At 44.1% G+C, this 20,401-nt stretch overlaps 1 protein-coding gene across 2 annotated transcripts in view; it reads left to right on the top strand.

Annotated features, from left to right (window-relative positions):
- Nucleotides 1-672: 672 nt before the first annotated feature.
- SLC1A2 (solute carrier family 1 member 2) overlaps nt 673-20,401 on the top strand; it is a 79,606-nt gene continuing 59,877 nt past the window's right edge. Inside the window, exon 1 of one of the 2 annotated variants that reach the window (XM_062620273.1) lies at nt 673-837. Coding sequence is in view for 1 of the 2 variants with exons in the window: in XM_062620271.1 (XP_062476255.1) it covers nt 1,106-1,122 (17 nt within the window). In the remaining variant the exon portion in view is untranslated. The other variant, XM_062620271.1, reaches the window with a different exon arrangement.

The following is a 20,401-nucleotide window of genomic DNA, read 5'->3' as shown; positions in this document are numbered from 1 at the left end:
CACCGGAGCGCAGCTACTGAAACGACGACGTTCCACCCCACGCTGCAATCACAGCCGAGTCTCCTCGGGGCCTCGCTGCTCCGGCCTGGACCCAGCAGGTGGGGCCACCGCGGAGGCGCCTTCCCGGCAGGGGGCAGCACCGCCCGGAGACGCAGGGCCGGGCCGGGCCGGGCAGGGCCGGGGCCCCTAGCTCTCGGTGTAGTCCCTCACGCCCCTCGCCACGGCCCCCGGGTGCTGCTGCCGCGGTCAGCACACAGCACCGGGCCGTCGAGACAGCACGGCCCTCGCGAAGGGCTGAACCGGCCTCGGGAGGCTGCTGCCGCCGCGGCGTGACGGGGCAGGTGCCTCGGCTGCGGGATCGCGGAGTGCCGACCCGCTCACTCGGCAGAGGAAATGCGGCCGCAACCGGACACCCCCGGGGGTGTGTGTGTATTGGACACGCTCCTCCCCGCCGCTCGCGGCCGGCCGCCCCGAGTCCCATTGAGGGGGCCGGGCCTGCCCCGGGGAGGCGGTGGCGGTCGGCAGCGAGTGGGGCAGGTCGCGGTGGGCAGCACCCGACCCTCCCCCTGCGAGGGGGTCCCCCTGCTCCACCCCCTGCCCGCTGCTGGCAAGGAGCGGTCGGGGGCATGTATAGGAGTAACAACGCTCGTGATGTCAGCCCGCGCCTAAAATAGAGAGGGATTGACTGCAAATCCACGGCTCGAGGGCTAAAACCTTCCAATCCTGCCTCCGCCAGCGCCGCGCCGGTGTGAAGACACCCCCACCCCGCGCACACACAGACACACGGACAGACACACGCCCCGCGGCGAGGGGAGGGCGCCGGGGACCGCAGCCCAGGTGCCCGCTCCTCCTCCTTTTCCTCCTCTTCCTCCTCCTCTTCTGGCCGGCGGGCACTGCTGGTCTCCGGGGCACGGCGAGCCCGCGGCGGGGCGGGGGAGCGGCGGGGAGCGGAGCTGCCGGATCCTCGCCCTGCGGAGCCCCCAAGGATTACAAGGAATTGCGTGCTCCTTCGCAGCCGCGAGCTAAGGTTATCCCAGAGAGCCAGCCTCCTCCTGCCGAAAATAACCCCTCGGACTCCCGAGAAGACAGGGGGGCTTTCTGGACCATGGCATCGACGGAAGGGTGAGGGCGACTGTCTGCGGGGAGGGAGGTAACGCGAGGGTGGAGGGTGGTCCGGCATTGTGCTTTGGATAACAGTTTCCAGGCATCTGCTTCATTGTTAGTCCTCGTCATTCCCTAACGGAATAATTCAAGGAGCGAGAGGGAAAGAGAAGCGAACTAACCCCATTCAGGAGAGGGAGAAAGAGAGGGAAAAAAAAGAATTTCAAATATGAGCAACTCGAAAGGTTCTGTTTTTCCTCGCACTACTTCTTTATTTAACCCCTGGAGGGCAGATCAAGCTTATACCACCTGCCTGGAAGAAGAAGACAAGTGAATGGTTAACTCAGGTGGAGGCGGAAGCAGCCTCCTAAGTATAATAATAATAATAATAATAATAATAATAATAATAATAATACATAGTTCAGGAAGAACTGGGGAGCTGTTCCCCCACCCGCCCCTCAAGCAGGCAACAAACAAATCCAACTTCTCAAGGAGTTTTGCAATTTTGCAGTTTTGTGCCAAATGCATTACAGTGCTAGCAAGAGAACTGCTGTGAAGGGTGAAGGGTTATACAAGAGGCTTTAAAGAAAAGCAAACACAGTTCAAGCCCTGGTAACGTCCCTGAGAAGGAAACCCTTCTCCCTACCCATGACAAGATCAGTCACTTGGTCACTTTGATGGGGCTGGGGGCTTTTTCAGTTTACTGGGAGTAAGAAAGAAAAGGAAATGTTTCTTTGATCTCTGGCTGCCCTCTTATAATACTCGCTAGTATTAGAGTGCGTTTGGTGTGAGCCTCCGCCTTATCCCTGGATGTTGTCAGGTTGTATCAGCATGATCTGCTCTGGATAGGACTCTCTGAGGGCAGAGGGCAGAAGGAAGCTCTGTTTATGTTGCTTCTCTGTCTCTTGCGCTGAAAGACTTGCTGAGCTGATTTAAAGAACCTGGCGTGTGTCTGTGAGGGTGTGCGCAAGTGTCCCATTACCTGGACTAAGGAAGGAGCTGGCTCTCTGCGGAGAGGCTGTTGAGCAGTTGGCTTGGCAGGAGTGGAAGGCTGTAAAGTGTAAGCTTTGGCTGCTAAGGAGAAGGACAATGCCCAGGTGTGGCAGAGGGCAGATCTGTGGGGCCCTTCTGGCTCTTCAGAGGGCTGGGATAAAGGGAACCAGCTTATTGTTTGCTGCTGCTGCTTTGTCTTTGTGGGAATTTCTGCTCCAAGTCTGTACGCCCTTGTTTAATAGCAGCCTAGCAGTTTAATCTGCCCTGTAGCATTTCCTCTCACAACAAAAATCACTTAACTAGGTACAGTCAACAAATACTGACAGCCACAAAGAAGAAGCTTGGAGATGGAGGAGCCAGCCTGCATCCATAGGGTTGCAGCTCAGTCTTCTCTGTCCCTGCTGTATCCTTGGTCTACCCCGATTTTCACTCCCCACTGGTGCTCTGGTCACAGAAGGTGGCTGTAGATGTCTCTGCTTGTTTCAGACCAGTGGGGAAATGTGGCACCTGTTGTGCAGGGGTTTAATAAGAGGAGATATGACAAGAGGTGGCTGTGTTTGTGGGATTGTCAGCTTTGGATGAAAAGAAGTTTTAAATGGTTGTAGAAAGAGAGGTTGTTGTAAATGAAGCAGGCTGAACAGGTGGGCTAAAAAACAAGGGCTTCCGCAGATGTACACCTTTCCTTTCCTTAATGGACAGAGCTAAATTGTCAGGATGAGAAAAGAAACAATAAGTTTAGGCTTTGCTTTCAAACATTTTAGGAAACTTATGGAGTCTAAGACAAGCTGAAACTATTTATTTGGTATGATTCAACTAGTGCTCAGCAATAGCTGAAGGAGGTGTGGAGAAGTTGAGTGGGAAGCTTTTCACTTGCCAGTCCCTTTTTGCCAGTGAGAGCCTCTTCCAAAACTGAACTGTTATCTTTCCTTCCCCTCAGGTAAAATGCTGAGGATGGAGATAAGCTTCACACTCTGTCCTAAAGGTCAGCAAACTCAGGCACTATATGGATCCTCAGGGAAAGTGATACTGACCAGACCTGTTCCAGAAAGGCTTTCCACCAGCACTGGCACAATGGAAAAGAGGTAGCAGAAAGTGCCCGCTGCTGCAAGCAGGGCAGTATGTCTCAGACACGCACAGGTACATGGAGAAAGACCTGCTGGAGGTGGGAACACAGCGTTCTCACTCCAGGTTTATCTCTAGTGGCTGTTAGGCTGTTCAAGGTTACTCCCCGTTAGCAGAGATCCAGAGTATATAGAGGCTTTATTTTGTTGTGATAGAACTACTCCAGCCACTTTTGAAGTGTGTTATTTCTCTTCTAACAGGGGAGCTTACATAAAATCCCTAAAGTGGGGATGTTGGGATGTGACAGGATACCTGGCAAAAAGCAAAAGGCCCTGATGTGTACATAGAGGGAGGCAAATCCATATGCCATGGTAAAGAAGCAGTGGTCACTTAGAGCCAGAATTTGCTAGGAAAGATTTCCTTGTCTGCACCTCTGCAGTGTTGTTTTTTTTTTTTTTAAATTTCAGTGTCTTGTTTGGTGAAGCTTATCCACGTATGGAAATTTGCTGCCCAAATCTTTCTGTTCCAGGAGGATGGTGGACAACAGGAAGCTTCAATTGGTTGACAATTAGAAAAGAAATGTCCCCAACATGGCAAAATCAGACCCATGTGTCCTCTGGGTCTACCTTGCCATAGTTCCAGCTAGTGGGGCTTTGGCTTACTGTTGAATACATTGTATCTTGACTGTTAAGTCTTCCCTTATCAAAATCCGTGGATACAGATCTCATTACCAAGATGGATTTTTGGTGGTTAACTGGTGCTGGAAACAGAAAACAGCTGGTTCAAGGAGGAAGGACTAGAGCTGGGTATTGACACTGTTGAGGGTTGCTTGGTTTTATGTACTCTGTTTAAACGTCCTCTGCTGGCCATGACTGCAGGCACTGTGGTGCTGCTAGGAGAAGTGGCCTTCTGATCTATGCTAGCATTGCTTTTCCTGAGTCCTTAACTTGGTTCTAAGATGCAGTGACATCAGTTCATAATCACGGATTGTGGTGCTGGTGTAGTTCTCAGTATGTGGTGGGTTCAACCTGTGGAGACTTACCATAGCGGAGCATTTTAACATTTCCTTTGCTTTTATGGGGTCTGAGAGGACCTAAAGGTTAAATGAGGTGGACTCTGATCCAATTTATGCCCATGCTTGGCTTCAGGCTTTGAGTTAAGTCCTGAACACCTTGCTTCACATGGTTTGTTATGGCACTCGTCTCTCTTTAATGTCACTGTTCCAAAAGAGAAAGGATGAAACACCTTGCTACTGTTAAAAACCTACCAAACAACCCATTTTTGTATAACCTAGAGATAGGTTTTACATGTGAAATCAGAATGTGACTTTGTAACTCAGATATTAAAACCTTGAGTATTTAAATTATTTATGTGATTTTACCTGTTTGAGTGATGCTGATTGAGGTGCTCTAAAAGTCTACAGGTGGTGTTTATATTTTGTATACTATTGAAGAGTGGGAATTTCAGGTGTGATGTTTGGGTTTGGGTCTGTTCCTTAAAGAATATAGCCACTAGGAGACACTATCACTACATTTTTAGCAGTAAATTAAACACAGGCAGAGCAGGTGTGTCTGAGCCAGGAGCTCAACCCTCTGCCTGCAGGTGAGCCTTGGAGCAGTCCCACCATGGCTTTGGCCAGGTAGCCTTCTCCCAGTTCACAGGCATTGTTAGGAAGCTACAGAGATTCCTGTCTGCATATTTGACTTTATCAGTATCTCATTAACAAGAAACAAACAAACAATGCTGTGGTCCATTCCTCCTTTCCAAACTCGATTGTTCCTACATTCTGTAGGTACTCTCTCTCTTCATCCTAAGTTTCACTGTCTCTGACGCTATATATCATGGGTATGGTTTGTCTGTACTACCTGATCAGCAAATGAGTTTTGTCCACATCAGGGAGAATATGATTTGATTTCTCTAAAATTAGACACAGCATGTGGCGTGGAATGTACACAGGTTTTATGCTGGCTGTGGAAAAATGATTATCAGTCAATTAAAGTTTATGCAGGAGGCACAAATAATACATACTTGGCATCCAGCCCCGTGGATGTGAAGTTGACCTGTCAACATTTCTTTAACAAAGTTGAACCTTAAGAATTAATTTATTATACAGGATTAGTGTTTTAGTCATGTGGCTGTGGTGGGTTTAGATCTTGGAGCAGGAGTCCTAAAGCCGTTTGCCAAGCCTAAAGCTGCATCGTCAAAACAAATCCTGGAAGGGAGATTGGCAGCCTGTATTGTATGCCTAGCCCAGAGACAGCAGGACACACCTAGGTGAATCAGAAAGGCTAGCTTAGCATTTCATGGGAGGGTTCAGGCACCTGCATAGGAGAGTGGGCTTTCAGGATCTGCCACAATATGTACAATAAGCACAGATTTCTTGTAATCTGAGTTCTTACTCTGTAATTTACTCACAAAATTCCTCTAAATAGAAATCTGATGAAATGTGCTGGTGCAAATGTTTAGATACTTCAGAGGATGAAATCCTCTAATTGCTGTTACTTTTATGCAGGATTTGTTACTTTTATGCCGCACCGACTCGGGATGGAGATGTTTTATCCTATGCTCTTTCTTCAGCATTTTGTGGGACAGATGGAGTGGATGTAGCCTATTAATTAGACATATCAGCTGGGGCTGTGACCTCATTTCACTGTTGTCCATTGCAAATCCCTCACTGATTTCAATAAAATAGAATTTAAGCTCTACAGAAGATAATTTATGTTCCTTAGAATGCATCTGGTGACATAATAGTTCTCATAGCCCCAAACTTCAGTTTGGCCTTGAAAACTTTGCACTTTCAAAAGGAAAGTGCATTAACTTGATTTTTCTACATATCCAGATTCTTATGTAGATGCACAAGGAATAAAATACTCCTTAGAAAGTCTACAGGGGTTTGGTAATTCTGAACTTTCTGGAAATAGCATATTGGATTAGAATCACAGAATGGTTTGTGCTTCTTCCTAAAATCTCATCTCAATCTCCCCTCTGTCAGGTTAAAGCCATTCCCCCTTGTCCTGTCACTACAGGCCCTTGTCAAAAGTCCCTCTCCAGATTTCTTGTTGGCCCTTTTAGGCACTGGAAGCTGCTCTAAGGTCTCCCTGGAGTCTCCTCTTCTCTTTCTAACCTCCATCCTTTTTCTTGGAGGAGAGGTTCTTTCTCCCCACCCTGTCAAAGCATTATAAACAGTGAATGAACACCAATATAAAATCAGAGGAGAAACTATAGAGCCTAATAAGAGAGATTAGGAAATATATCATTGAGTGTTCTAACTCTGAAAATACAGTTATCCCCTTCTCTAATGCAGACTGCAGCAACACTACTCCTGAGGTTGAAAGCTGAAGTGTCTGGCTCAGAATGGTCCTGATGAGAAGTACATTTTTCATTTTGTTTGCACACTGCTTGTCCTGTACTGTGGTCGTTCTTTGACCACAGTGGCATTGTGGTGTCTCACAGCAATACTGTGGGTCTCTAATAAGCATTGTCATTTTAGTGAGGTCCTGCAGATCAGCCCAGCAAAGTAATTGCCCCCATTTAACACTACAGCTGGCCAGCAGGTGCATATGTAATGGTGCTTTTAATTCTTACAGCATTAGTTTCTTTCTGTGTCCAGTTAATATACTTCACATATTCTAAATCTCTTTGTTGGCCAATGTTTTTCTCATGTTGCTGATATTTCTCTACTCAGAATTATTAGCATTGTCTTGGCAATGCTGAATTTCCTTGGCTCATAGACCTCTGGACTCCAATATACCAGTTTCCTAGGACTTGTTTCTTCTTTTTTTGTATGAGGTTTGGTGAAGTCTATCTGAAACTAATTGAATTTTTTTTAAGTCTGACCTTCCAGAGCAACTGCTGCTGATGGATAAAGTCTGAAAGAGGATAGTGCTTCCTTAAAAAATGGCTAATGTTTTCAAAAGTCTTGCTTTACTGTGAGATAAATCAGAGAATCACAGACTGGTTTAGTTTGAAAAGGACCTTAAGATCATCTAGTTCCATCCCCCTGCCATGGGCAGGGACGCCTTCCACTAGAGCACGTTGCCCAGATAAGCACATATGTACACTCTCCTGCATGGGCGTACATGCAGATATGTATGTACAAGTGCGCATAGAGCGCAGCGTACAAAGCAGTACTGTACTAGCAAATTACTGTGTGTAATTTTTCTCCTTGATCTTCCTGTTTCCCCTTGATCTACAGGCTTCCCTTCCCCAGCCCAATCTGTTGCAATGCCTGCTATTTAGAGCAATTAATTGCATGAGTTCTTGAAAACACTGACTAGATCTGTCAAATCCATTGTCTCGGTTATTGTCTATCTGCTAATGAAATCTCCTTTCTTGCCAAGTCAGTACAATATTTCACGCTTTTAGCCTCTGGGTTATTAGTTTAAAATGCTGTTTCCAGAGGCAGGCAAGCAATAAAAGTAAGTGTGTTTTTATATATTTAATCCTACTTCTATTTAATGTCAAAGCCTCTCAGTGTATATAAAGTTTTAAGACAATTTGCTGCAACATAGGTCTTGGCGCTTGGGTGAGATAACAGACTAGGTTCAAAAGTGATTGTATTTTCTAACTTTTATCCAGAACATATTTGATCCTGTGTAGGCAATTCCAAACTGGGGATCCTTACCAGGAAGAAAACAACCAAGGCATAAAAGAATTAAGGTGCACCCCAGCTAATTATAGGCATCTTTGTAAGGATGGTATGAAATTCACACTAAGACAGTATTTAACGGTCACTGACATGTCTGAGAAATCAAATTAATTGAAGTGTTTTAAAGAAAAGAAGGCAGAGGGAGAATTAAAAAAAAAGAGAAATATATAATTTATACTTCTAAAAAAAATGCTTAGTTTCAGCCCAAACATTTTTATTTCAAGCCTATTTTATTTACAACTGAAAAAAGGCTAATGAAAAAAGGAATACTAAAATGAAGTAGGTGCTCCGATACAAAGGAAAACACTGTGTATTCAGGACACATTTTAGTTGACTAAAAAAATATTTGCCTTTTTTTGTGTTTTGTTTTAAGTTTTGCTGACAAACTTAGAACATATCTTTTTTTAGTGGGACAGCTACTGATCTATTTCTTGTCTTAAAAAAAAAACCAACAAACCACCAATTTAAAAATTAGTATTTTTTTCCAGGCTGCTTTCAGATCTGTAGCCATTTTTACTATTCTCTCAACATGACTTAAACTCTGGGCTATTCCTGTAGCATTAAATATAATCGCAGAATTACAAATTGTTTTGGGTTGGAAGGGACCTTAAAGCTCATCCAGTTCCAACCCCCTGCCATGGGTGGGGACACCTTCCACTAGACCAGGTTGCTCCAAGCCCTGTCCAACCTGGCCTTGAACACTGCCAGAGATTGGGCAGCCACAGCTGCTCTGGGCAACCTCCTCCACAGGGAAGAACCTCTTCCTAAGATCTCATCTCAGTCTCCCCTCTGTCAGGTTAAAGCCATCCCCCCCTTGTCCTGTCATTCTCTAAGGGAAGTGTTTGCATAATTTTAGGCACCACTCTAGTTCCGTCAGGGTGTTGGAGCTAGATGATCTCCAAGGTTCCTTCCAACTCAAACCATTCTATATGTAACATGTAACTGGGAATATGAGAATGGACTAGAAGCTCTCCAGAGGTCACTTGCAACCTTAAATGTTCTGAGATTCTGTATACCACAAATACACAGTGTGTAGCTGTCCCAGTGCAGTGTCTTCCGTCTTAGTTCTTGGGTATTGCTGTGATGCTATGCCTAGCTGGCACATCATTCTATACTGCACCATGTCCATGGTACTTATTTTTCATGAGATTGGCATCAGGCTATGTATACATGAATAGTAGTCCAGCCCTAAAGGAACAGTTGTCCTGTTAAGTCCGCACAACACTGGTTAGTATGTGAAGAGCCTTAGGTATGCTCATAGACTGCATTTCCTGGTGTAGCTGAACCCAAAAGTCATTCAGTGCGTCTGCCCCAACACAGCTGTGCAAGGTAGTGTAGCAGATGGGCTTCATCAGGAAGTTCACTCCAGAAGCTTGCTCCTTATTCAGACTAAATTGCCAATACAAGTTCACCCTCAGGTAAGTGATCTCCACTGGGCAGGTTCCTGGAAGATTCTTGTCGTCTCCTGGATACTCATGTGCATAGCAGCAGTGCAGCCACAAGCTGAGATGCTGCCTTGGCCTGCTGAGACTTTTGCTAGTGAACGGTACATGGCCTGCTTGTCCTGAGAAGCACAGACAGGGCAAAGCATGGCTGGAGGTAAAACATAGTCTCCAGTCATACAGCATGTGGAGGCTTCTGTTGCAAATTCATGCCAAATGTGCAGCTCTTGGCCCCATACAATGGCAGGAGTAGCATATTGAGTATGTCTATATGTACCCTTGACAGGCTGAGAGAGCTGGGTTGCTTCAGCCTGGAGAAGAGAAGGCCCTGGGGAGACCTTAGAGCAGCCTCCAGTGCCTAGAGGGGTTGACAAGAAATCTGGAGAGGGGCTTTTGACAAGGGCCTGTAGTGACAGGACAAGGGGGAATGGCTTTAACCTGACAGAGGGGAGATTGTGAATAGACACTAGGCAGAAGTTCTTCCCTGTGAGGGTGATGAGGTACCAGCACAGGTTGCCCAGAGAAGCTGTGGCTGCCCCATCCATGGCAGTGTTCAAAATCAGGTTGGATGGGGCTTGGAGCAACCTGGTCTAGTAGAAGATGTCCCTGCCTGTGGCAGGGCTTCAGAACTAGATGAGCTTTAAGGTCCCTTCCAACTCAAACTAGGCTGTGATTCTGTAAATCTATGTACGTTTGTAGGACACTTCCTCTGAGGCAGAAAGCTGTCTCATTAATTGAGCGTCTGGTTCTTATTCGTGTAAGAACTACTCTTGCTATAGTAACTGGTAAGAGATTGCCCTTAAAAGCATACATGTATCTAAACACGTCATCCCCACACATGCACGCATATGGGAATTAATTAACACCTGGTTGCTATTTATATCACAGCAATCTAGGGCACGAAGTGAAAAACAGATCAGAATCCCTCACCGAACAGTTTAGGGGGACTAGGCATAAGGCAACGTCCCATTCTGGAAACTGGTAGGAAATACTATCCCTATTAATACAAAAAGTGCCACAGGAAGCTTCACAGTTATGTAGGCCAAGAGCATTACAAAACCTGTCTCACTGTAATACCAAAGCACCTCAGTAGGAAGCCTCCCGCTGCTTCCAGGATTAGCTGTTGCCTTCCTTCTTGCTTTCTTTCCTTAGACATACATCTTTCCCATTTGCAAGCATATGTTCCCTGGTGGTGTATTGAAGGGAGTTCTCAACAGCCATTTCTGTGGGGGACCTGGAGGACCCCCTGAAAGGCATGGCACTGAGCTCAAAGTTTAGGGCAGAATGGCCCCATAGCAGTCACCGTCTCCTCAGGCAAATTGCTTGAGCGCTTTCAGGAGGACATTCCTGTCTCGCTTTTCTGGGAATGGGTTTGTGTCACATGGTGGCACCCTTGCAAACCAAATAAAGCCCAAACTCCAGCTGCAGCTTTCTCAGGGAGGTCTTCACCCTCACCCAGTAACTTGAATGTCTTTCAGAGGCTGTTCCCCTGGTTGTATCTGGCTTGAAATCAGTGACTAGGTGGAAAGACTTACTGGGCAGTGGGAAACATATAATCCAAAAGGGTGTTGTGGTTGTGTAAGCCCCATGTTTTTCAGGTAACCTGGCAAAATCATAGTGCAGAGTAAAATACCATTATGTTGGTTGGTATTTATCACAGCTGGCTATTTTTGCCATTAAAGATACTTTCTTCCCCTTGGTAATATTTAGCAATGGGATGTTACTATCAGTAACACTTGCAAAACACAGAGCAAGAATATATGTGGCTAAATTCAGACTGAAAGAATCCCGTTCTGGCCACTTGGATTCTCGCCAGGTTCCTGACTTAGACGGGGGTATTGTATTACCCAGGGCTCTTAAATAGTTCTGCTGTTTTGCCTTCCCACGATGAGATAGGCTGTTGGGTGTAGGTACCTCAGTTTTGCATTTGTGCATGCTTTGGAAGCCTCTGCAGCTCCAGAGATCAATCTGCTTGAGATCTTGCTATTCATCATTCTGGTGGTGGTGTCCAAAAGCCTGGGCTGGGGATCGGAGCCCAGATGTACATTAGCTGTTACATACGTTCAGAGTGGACAGACTGACAGTTGCCTGCTTTGGTCTTACTACCACAACTTCTGCATTTCTCTAGCTAACAAAAAAGACACCATCGGTTGTTATGGCCTCCATGCGAGAGCAGGAGTAAGGTGGAGTCCAAAACCAGCTCGATTTGTAGGTTTTATTTATTCACTAACCTACAGAGAAACACTTCTAATTCAACATAGCAATGGCGTTAGTTCTTCTGGGTGTATTGTCCAAATCAGGAGAAAAGAATGTATTTTCCTATCTTGAGGGAACAGTAGCGATGTAGTTATAGAAAGGCTCAAATACCAGTATCTTTATTTGTGTTTGTTTTGAACATTGGGCTGCCCCCAAAATATCCTGTGGAGCCCACATATGTAGCCCTTAACAATAAAATAATGAAGAATAATAATATTTCACCAGTGAAGTTGAAATCACTCAATCTAGATTTGCCATTTGCTTTGGTAAGTACAAGAATTTTCTACTGTGTGTTATGCTGTTCAACATACACATGAAACTTTTTCATTGCTTAGACTCCTTAACAAATTCATGTAAGACAGAGTGGGATTGATGTAATTGACTTGAAAAAGTGTTAAGTGACAGTTTAATTCTACTGGGTGGTTACATTTCATAATATTTTCTTTTCAGTCTCTCTGTTGAAGATAGTACATTACTGTGATACCTCAATGAGCATAGCAGCCATCGTATCCCTTCTCTTTGTACAAATACAGGAGGATCTCAAGAGTCAGTACATGTCTGAGATCACAAGGCTGTTCCTGACAGCCACTGAGGTGGCGGTGATAAGAAAGGGGCTCTCACATTAAAGCTGCTGGCTCTACATATGCAGAAGCACTGGAAGTCATCACTTTCAAATGGTCAGAGCTGATGAGAGAAACCTGCCAGAATGGGGCATGGGTTGGATATACACATTGAATGAGAGCTGAAGAAACAGTGGGTGGTGCCTGGAGGTCAGACTTGGCCTCAAGACTGAGGACTGAAAATGGTGGACAAATTAGTCACTGTCTTGTACCCGTGTGTTAATGCATCTTATTACACTGGATTATAAGGTGACCATACATCACAGAATCATAGAATCACCAACTGGTTTGGATTGGAAGAGACTTTAATGTTCATCCAGTTCCAAATTCCTGCCACAGGCAAGGACACCTTCCACTGGACCAGGTTGCTCCAAGCCCCATCCAACCTGACCTTGAACACTGCCAGGGATGGGGCAGCCACAGCTTCTCTGGGCAACCTGTGCTAGTACCTCACCACCATCACAGGGAAGAACTTCTGCCTAATATCAGTTCTCAGTCTCCCCTCTGTCAGGTTACAGCCATTCCCCCTTGTCCTGTCACTACAGGCCCTTGTCAAAAGCCCCTCTACAGATTTGTTTTTTAGCCCCTTTTAAGCACCAGGAGCTGCTCTAAGATCTCCCCGGAGCCTTCTCCAGGCTGAAGCAGCCCAGCTCTCTCAGCTATAGCTTAGACATGTTTGTTTCTTTTTTTCCCTGTTCAGTCATCCACATACGTAGTGGGAATTTCCTACACTTGTTTCATGCCTCTATGAATAGAGCTTGTACTGAAAACCATGTGTGCTCTGCACTCCTTGATGGTTCCTGCAAGTACTGTCTTGTGCGAGTGTGTATTCATGATGACCATGAGTACAAACACATTCATGTTGACACCAGTGTTCACATGCAGTGTCCCACAAGTTTGCCAATATGTTCTAGCATGCCTTAGATCTGAAAATTTTTTACTCTCAGTTCTCTGAACAAACAGTGGCCCCCTGCCAAAAACTGAAATAGTTCTGGCTACCTGCTCTGTTCTGTTTACACTAAAAGCCTCTGTATCATAATTTTTCCTCAGACTATTGGCAATTGTTTGCCACCTGAACTAGAATCAGGCTTGGTAATTGCTAGAACTAATTCATGATGCAGATGTCAGGGTTCTACTGAAAAGGAAGTGAGGAAAAAAGAGCACTGTAGGATTTTCACAGTGCTACCCAAATACTACTTTTAATAAGTGAAAAGTAGGTATTCTGCCCATTTGTTATTTTTCAAATCTTTACTCATTCCAAGAATGAATAAAAATTAATCACAAACGAATGTGATTATGCCAACTGTGCATAGTTTATTTGGGTTTGCCAGTACAGACTGCTGTGTTAACTTCTCATCAGTTAGAGGAAAATTTCATTCTGGGTTTACTCTTCCTTCAGTGAGGCTATTGCCCGTGTGGCTGGCAAGAAGAAATCAGTGTCAGTGGAATATGCTGGACTTTCTGCTGAAGGCCAGACTGTGATAGAATACATGATACATGTCGTGCAAATTCTGGTGCTGTGCTGGGTTACCTGCTAATCTGAAAGTCTCTTCACAAGTCCTCCACAGCTACTCACAGACATGCTAGTGCTCCCTGTGGAAATGTATTGAGTCGCCTACTGGGAAGCAAGCTCTTTGCTTAGTTTTTCTTAGCTGTGCAGCTACTCTGCACTAATTCCTCATGTACTTAGCCAAATCAAAAGTGGAGTAGCTGACTGTACCTTGAAGGTGTAGGATAGCCATCATGGTACCTTTGCCTGTTCTGCCTTAGATTCCCGGTGCGAACAAGCCTCAGAGTTGCAAAGGGTTTGTCATCCTCGAAAAAAATCCCATCTTCTTTCAATCCACTGTGAGTTTCAGGAGCTTCGTTTTCCTTAGCTGGGTTCTGAATGTGACTGCCCAGGTAAGGCCAGAAGATGGGGTTAAAGAATTGGTTTTGACTCTGCTCCTTTCCGACTACCAGCTAGCACTGCATGAGCCACTGGGCAAGTTGGAGCCTGGCTGCTAATGAAACCGCTGGATTTTATGCATAACATGAATTTGACTCATACTTGCTTGTCTTAGAAATACAATGCAGCTGTGTCAGAACAGGCCTTTGCTTGCTGCAGCCTTTGCCTTGTTCCCTTGTGCTGTGGGAGTAAAAGGAGCAGGACACTTGTGCAAACAAATAGCGTGCAATTACTTGTGGCTCTTTGGAAAAAAGCCCGACAGGTAATGCTCGGAAAAACTTATGTGATATACAGAAATGGGGGTAAAGAGCTAACTTTCTCAGTTCTGCCTTCACAGGGCATTTGTTAACAGTAAATTCTGCCATACAGTAATGTATAACCACAAGGACACAAACAGGCTGTATGGAAGGCTGTAATTAGCACTAAAAACACATGACCTGACCGAACCAAAGCAAACGAAGTAGCTGCTTCCCTAATGAGGCTGTAAGGAAAGCACTCACAGATGGCAAGTGGACTTTTTTTTTTTTTTATGAAAAATTACCATAAATAGGCTAATGAAGCTGTGTTTAGGGATACACTGACTACACCATTTCCAACTTGGAGTTGTGGAGTGACTTTTTTCCTGTCTTAGAAAAATACAGACCTGAAATTCAATTCTGCTAGCAGCTGGACAGCAAAGATTCACTGTATAGAAAAACAGAATTCATAATACTCAGATTTGCTTTATAATGCACAATATGATGTGTTTTGAAAACTACGTCTGATTTTCTTTGGGTGTGCCCCAAAGCAGAAAAGAAAGGAAATGGTGGTTCATACCATTCAAACCCAGCTAAACAGCAATTTTTAAGAAGTGAAGAAAGATCAGTCTCTGCTCCTCCCTATTTGCTTAATGCTGCTGTATCTGGATTTCCTAGAATCATAGAACCATAGAACTGTTTGGATTGGACGGAACCTTAAAGGTCATCCAATTCCAACCCCTGCCATGGGCAGGGACACCTTCCACTAGACCAGGTTGCTCCAAGCCCCGTCCAACCTGGCCTTGAACACTGCCAGGGATGGGGCAGCCACAGCTGCTGTGGGCAACCTGTGCCAGGGCCTCAGCACCCTCACAGGGAAGAACTTCTTCCTTGTATCTCAATCTCCCCTCTGTCAACATAAATCCACTCCCTCTTGTCCTGTCACTACCTGCCCTTGTAAAAAGAACCTTTTGAAGTATCCTGTAGGCCCTCTAGGCACTGGAAGGCTGATATAAGGGTACTGGAAGGCTACTATAAGGAGTAACATAGAGAAACATGCTGGTAAAACTTAGACCGGAACAGGCGGGTGAATGCTTGAGGTACAGACAGAGCTAGGCTTGGTCAGAAATGGACTTAGAAAGGTGTACCTTTTGTAGTGCTTCCTCATACTCTCTGTCTGAAGGTGCAGATCTTCCAAACCCTTGCTGCACTGAGGTTGTTCCGCCTGTGCTCTGAATTCATTTTTTATGAACAATGCTAAATGAGCCACCCGGTAGAATAGATTTCAGTGGGTCTTTGTCCATGGGTAGTAAGGTCTCAGTGCTGTTTCAGGCTGTTTCCCGAGAAGCCTTCAACCATATGATCTGTGTATGTTTGAAAAAATCTCATACTGTCTCTTGCAGGGAGTGAATCTCATCCCAACAGACCATTTATCCTTTGGCTTCTCCTTGCTGTGTCTACCACAAATAATGTTTTTGTGGTTTGTGGGAGGACTCCCTAGGAACTGAAATCACTCATTTATCATGTATCACAAAACTGTCATTTGTGGTTGTGCGTTTTGTTCACAGCCAAGCCAGGCTGGACTCGGTCCAGATATGAACCCAGCTCCCCTCCCTTAGGCATCCAGTTCCACTCACTTGCAACAGCAACACCCTACATAAAACTCACTCTGCCTCTCCCAGAATAAAAGTCCTTATGATATTACACTTTGCTGTTGCTACAGCTGTTACAGAAAGGTAGCCCTACTATAGAGAAGCAAGACTGACTGCATGTGTGCAACTCATGCAGTACTGAATTATATGTTGTTAATAATTACATTGAGCTGGTAAAAATGGCTAATAGTTACAAGACCGTCCTTCTGGAATCATGGGCAGCACCACAGAGCATCCTGTGCATTCGTCAGTGCTCTTCCTAACATATCTTCATGCTCTAGGGAGCTGTGCAAAAACGGGAGACAGACTTTTATGGCCAAAGGACACCAACTTGAGCTGTTCTCACTCCACACTGAGGGAGGTTGTATGTGTGTGTGTATGCCCCCATGCAACTTGTGCTCCATTAGGAGAAATAGATCCTAGATTAAATATTAGGAAGAAACTCTTCCCTGTGAGGGTGGTGGGGCACTGGCACAGGTTGCCCAGAGAAGCTGTGGCTGCCCCATCCCTGGCAGTGTTCAAGGCCAGGTTGGATGGGGCTTGGAGTAACCTGGTCTAGTGGAAGGTGTCCCTGCAGGGGGGTGGAATTTTATGATCTTTAAGGTCCCTTCCAACCCAAACCATTCTGTGATTCCATGATTCTATTGTTCTATTATAATATGAACATGAAACCCAGCAAATATTTTCCAGAAAGTGCAGTGAGAAAAATAATGGAAACTAAGAGTATTTATTGTTACTTCCCCTCAGCAAGGGGACCTCAGAGGCAGTGAGATTTATTTTCTGTTCATTGGTCATCACCTTGCTGACTTCAACCCAGTTCTGTCAGTTTACATCAGCAGGGAGGTGACCTTCTGCTCATCTGAAATTTTTACAGGCACCCATCATTCAGTCAGTTGTAGAATGTGTGTTTGATGGGGCAACTTCAGCTCTAGCGTATGCACATCCACCCTTTATCATGACATGCACTGCTCATGTTCAAAGCAGCCTAAATCTGTTTTTATGACTAGATAGCTCAGACATTACTATGGCAACCTAAAGCCAGGAGTAAATTATTAATAGTGTTCAGCAGCAGAAAATGTTAAATCCTGTGTCTGATGGCTGTGACTGTGGTGGTATGTGTTTTATTGAGAAAATAGCACAAGACTTTTGTAGCACTGTTATTTCAAAGTACATTATGTGAGCTATGTGATCTTTATTCTTTCTTTGTATTTTTTTCCTGGAGCTTTGTCATCTACTCTCACGCTTTAAGCCATTTCTCTAACTGTTAACAGACAGGCACAATGGGTTACGTTTAAAAGGGAATCTCTTTCTCCATGCTTCAAAATTCCAATGCACAACTCATTTGTTTTAATTTTTGTAAAGAAAATGACAACTCCTGACATTTCATAAGTTACTATTTTAAATTAGAATTTAAATTTAAATTAGAATAACTATAAAAATCAAAATTTAGGGGGAAAATGTGTCTTATACCTGTTTGGTTTTGATACAGCTTTTCTATGCAGGAATATCATGGTTGTAAATGTATTGCAGAAGATTTTAAGGGTTTTTCAATACATTCAGTAATCCACAAGCTTTTTCTCTGACCATGCATATGTAAAGTAGGGCTGTAGTATTCTAACTTTTAAGAAAATGGAAACTAAATTGATGAGCTCTGAAGTTCTGGTTTTGCACTGTTTATTAACAATGTTTGTGATGCGTTTTCCTTGCTCAGATCTGCCTCCCCAGCATATTTCAAACGTTTTATTTTATAAAATTTTCTGGAAAATCTTTTTAGGGCTTAATATGAAAAGCATCATGGGGATAAGAGGGCATGAAATGAAACATGCCATTGAGAGCAGAATTTTTTCCATCTGTAATACTAAGGTCAGTGCTTTGTGTTGTTGGACTTTACATTACAGCTTTAAAACTACTTAAAGATGAGATCCTGCCTATCAATTTTTCTCATGTATGTATAATCAATTGTCTGTGGTTATTCAGATTGTCTTTATTCTTAGTCTTTTCTCATTAAGGGTTTTGATAGATGATTCCAGATAAGAATTACATTTCTGGCGATGTTGAGTATTTGTTACAAAAAACTTAGAAAGTCTTTAAAATGCAATTTAAGAAACACATAGGTATTAGCCTCCAATCTGAATGGGTTCTAGGAAATTACACGAGTTTAACAGATGCGCTAAGGAGGAAATTTGGTTGATGTAGTTATGCCTAAAAATTGTTATGATCCTAAAATTGTTTGTTGAAACAACAAGATAATTGAGTAAATATCAATCACATATTTTTGTCCACCTAAGACTAATATGCTCCCCAAATAGTCTGTACTAGACAGATAAGTTTTCATGTTAGTTCTGGATGGGTTGTATGTAGGTCTTTCCCTAGGATGCTGCTTCCTTCCCAAATGGGCAGCTGATGAGGGCTCTACATGCCCTTGTAAAAAGTCCCTTTCCAGATTTCTTGACTTTATTTCCTACATCATTATAGATTTTTTTTCTGCATCTTTCCTGTGTCACTGTAGGGTGGTAATTATTGTTGCAACCTTCATTAGTGCAGATTTTTTCCCAGCTGTTCTCTTCCTCTCTTCCCCTTCCAGCTAGGTTTTGATGCGCAGCAATGAGACCAAAGGCTGGTTTTGTGTGCAGGGTTTGGAATACAAAGCTAGTGGTTTAGGACAGATAGTATAACCTCATCAGTCAAACAGACAAGAGCTGTATCTGCCTGGCTGTCCATCATAGGCCCTTAATGAGTCCTTTGGAAAAAAAAGCTAAAACGAGGAAATCAGAGCTGTAAATTTCTTTTGGAAAAAAACTAAAACCAGGAAATCACTTTGCTGAGACACCTGGCAGGTGGCATTGATCATTTCTAGGAAAAACAATAAGCTGAAGAGCAGGCAGCTTTTTCTTTGCCAACTGTTTGAGCCAGATCATGCTTCACTGCAGCTTTATAGAGGTAAATGTGTGATCCCGTTTCAGAGGAAAAGGGAGACTTCAGCAATACAGTGAAGCTGGGAGCAGACCAGGCCAAGCAGCTGACCTCAGATGAGTGGCAGCACAGCAGGCTTCTTGGAGAGACTCAGAGTTCAAAGCGCAGACTCTTGCTTTTTGTCAGGTTTTTGTTAGAAGTAGTTTTTCTGTGGTAGGCTGCCGAAATTCAAGGCAGAAGCAGAGCTGGCCTTTACTGTTATTGCCATGGAAAGGAGAAACAGAGATTTTAGTGGAAGTTTTAAATTGCTGGTGCTTGCCTGAGGACATTTTCCTGCTGAGCCTCTAAACTGAGATGTAGTGCTTGAGGTTGAGACAAGCATTTGTACCAGCAAGAAAGGAATAAAATTAATTTGCTTGGTCCTCATGAGATATAATTGTGGATATTCAGATGGAAAAGAACAAGGGAAAAATGAGCTTGAATTTACTGAAAAAAAACCCCAAACCCGAACCCAAATGTACACAAGGAATCTGGAGAGGGACTTTTTATAAAGGAACGTAGTGACAGGAGAAGGGGGAATGGACAGAGGAGGAGATATGATCTTAGGAAGAAGCTCTTCACTATGAGGGTGGTGAGGCCCTGGCACAGGTTGCCCAGAGAAGCTGTGGCTGCCCCATCCCTGGCAGTGTTCAAGGCCAGGTTGAACGGGGCTTGGAGTAACCTGGTCTAGTGGAAAGTGTCCCCTGTCCATGGCAGGCAGCTGGAACTGGATGAGCTTTAAGGTCCCTTCCAATACAAACCAGTTTGTGATTCTATGATTCTATTTATGTGTTCATTACGAGATTCATTAAACAGTTTGGGAGACTCTCAGGGGAAATAGTGGAAGATAAACTCATTAAAACTTTAATTAGCAGGCTGGACAAATCACCCTAATATATCACAAGGCACACCACCTAAATTGTCTAGAAAGTACCCAGATGACCTACTAAATATCTGATTTAGATCTTTATTTGAGAGGAGAAAGGTCCAAAGGCACTAATGGAACAATTCTTTATCACTGCAGCATCGGCACTACAGTCCAAAAGCTGTCTTTTAGCAGGACAGAAAATATTCCTTCACTATGTAGTGTGCAGTCCATAGTAGAAAATGATCTATATACTTAGGCCAAGGAGTGCTCCTGATATGTAATCTACAGAAAACTAGACATCAGGGAAGAAGAGATATGCCTGTGGGGAATGTGCAGGGCCATAGCATTTGCAGTGGGGTTGTCTTAGCAGATATTTTAGTTATTCAGTAAATCCAGAGAGAATCATGATTCAGGAACATTGAAGGCAACTCCCTCTGGCTTGTGGCTGAAAAAGGAAACATTACAATTCAGATGGCAAAAAGCAAAGAAAATAAGAAGAAAAAGTAAAGAAAAAGAAAGAAGGGAAAGAAAAAGAAAGAACAAGGTAAAGCCGAAGAAAACGAAAAAAATAAAGATCAGTAAGTGTTCATAAAACCCCACAAGGCTTGGGGATCATATGTGTT

The sequence above is a fragment of the Pezoporus occidentalis genome, unplaced genomic scaffold (assembly GCF_034315485.1).
Source record: "Pezoporus occidentalis ecotype Australia unplaced genomic scaffold, CSIRO_AGI_Poc_V1 ctg22, whole genome shotgun sequence".
NCBI lineage: Eukaryota > Metazoa > Chordata > Aves > Psittaciformes > Psittacidae > Pezoporus > Pezoporus occidentalis.
Note: the sequence above shows the minus strand (reverse complement) of the source record. Positions and strands in the feature narration are given on the sequence as shown.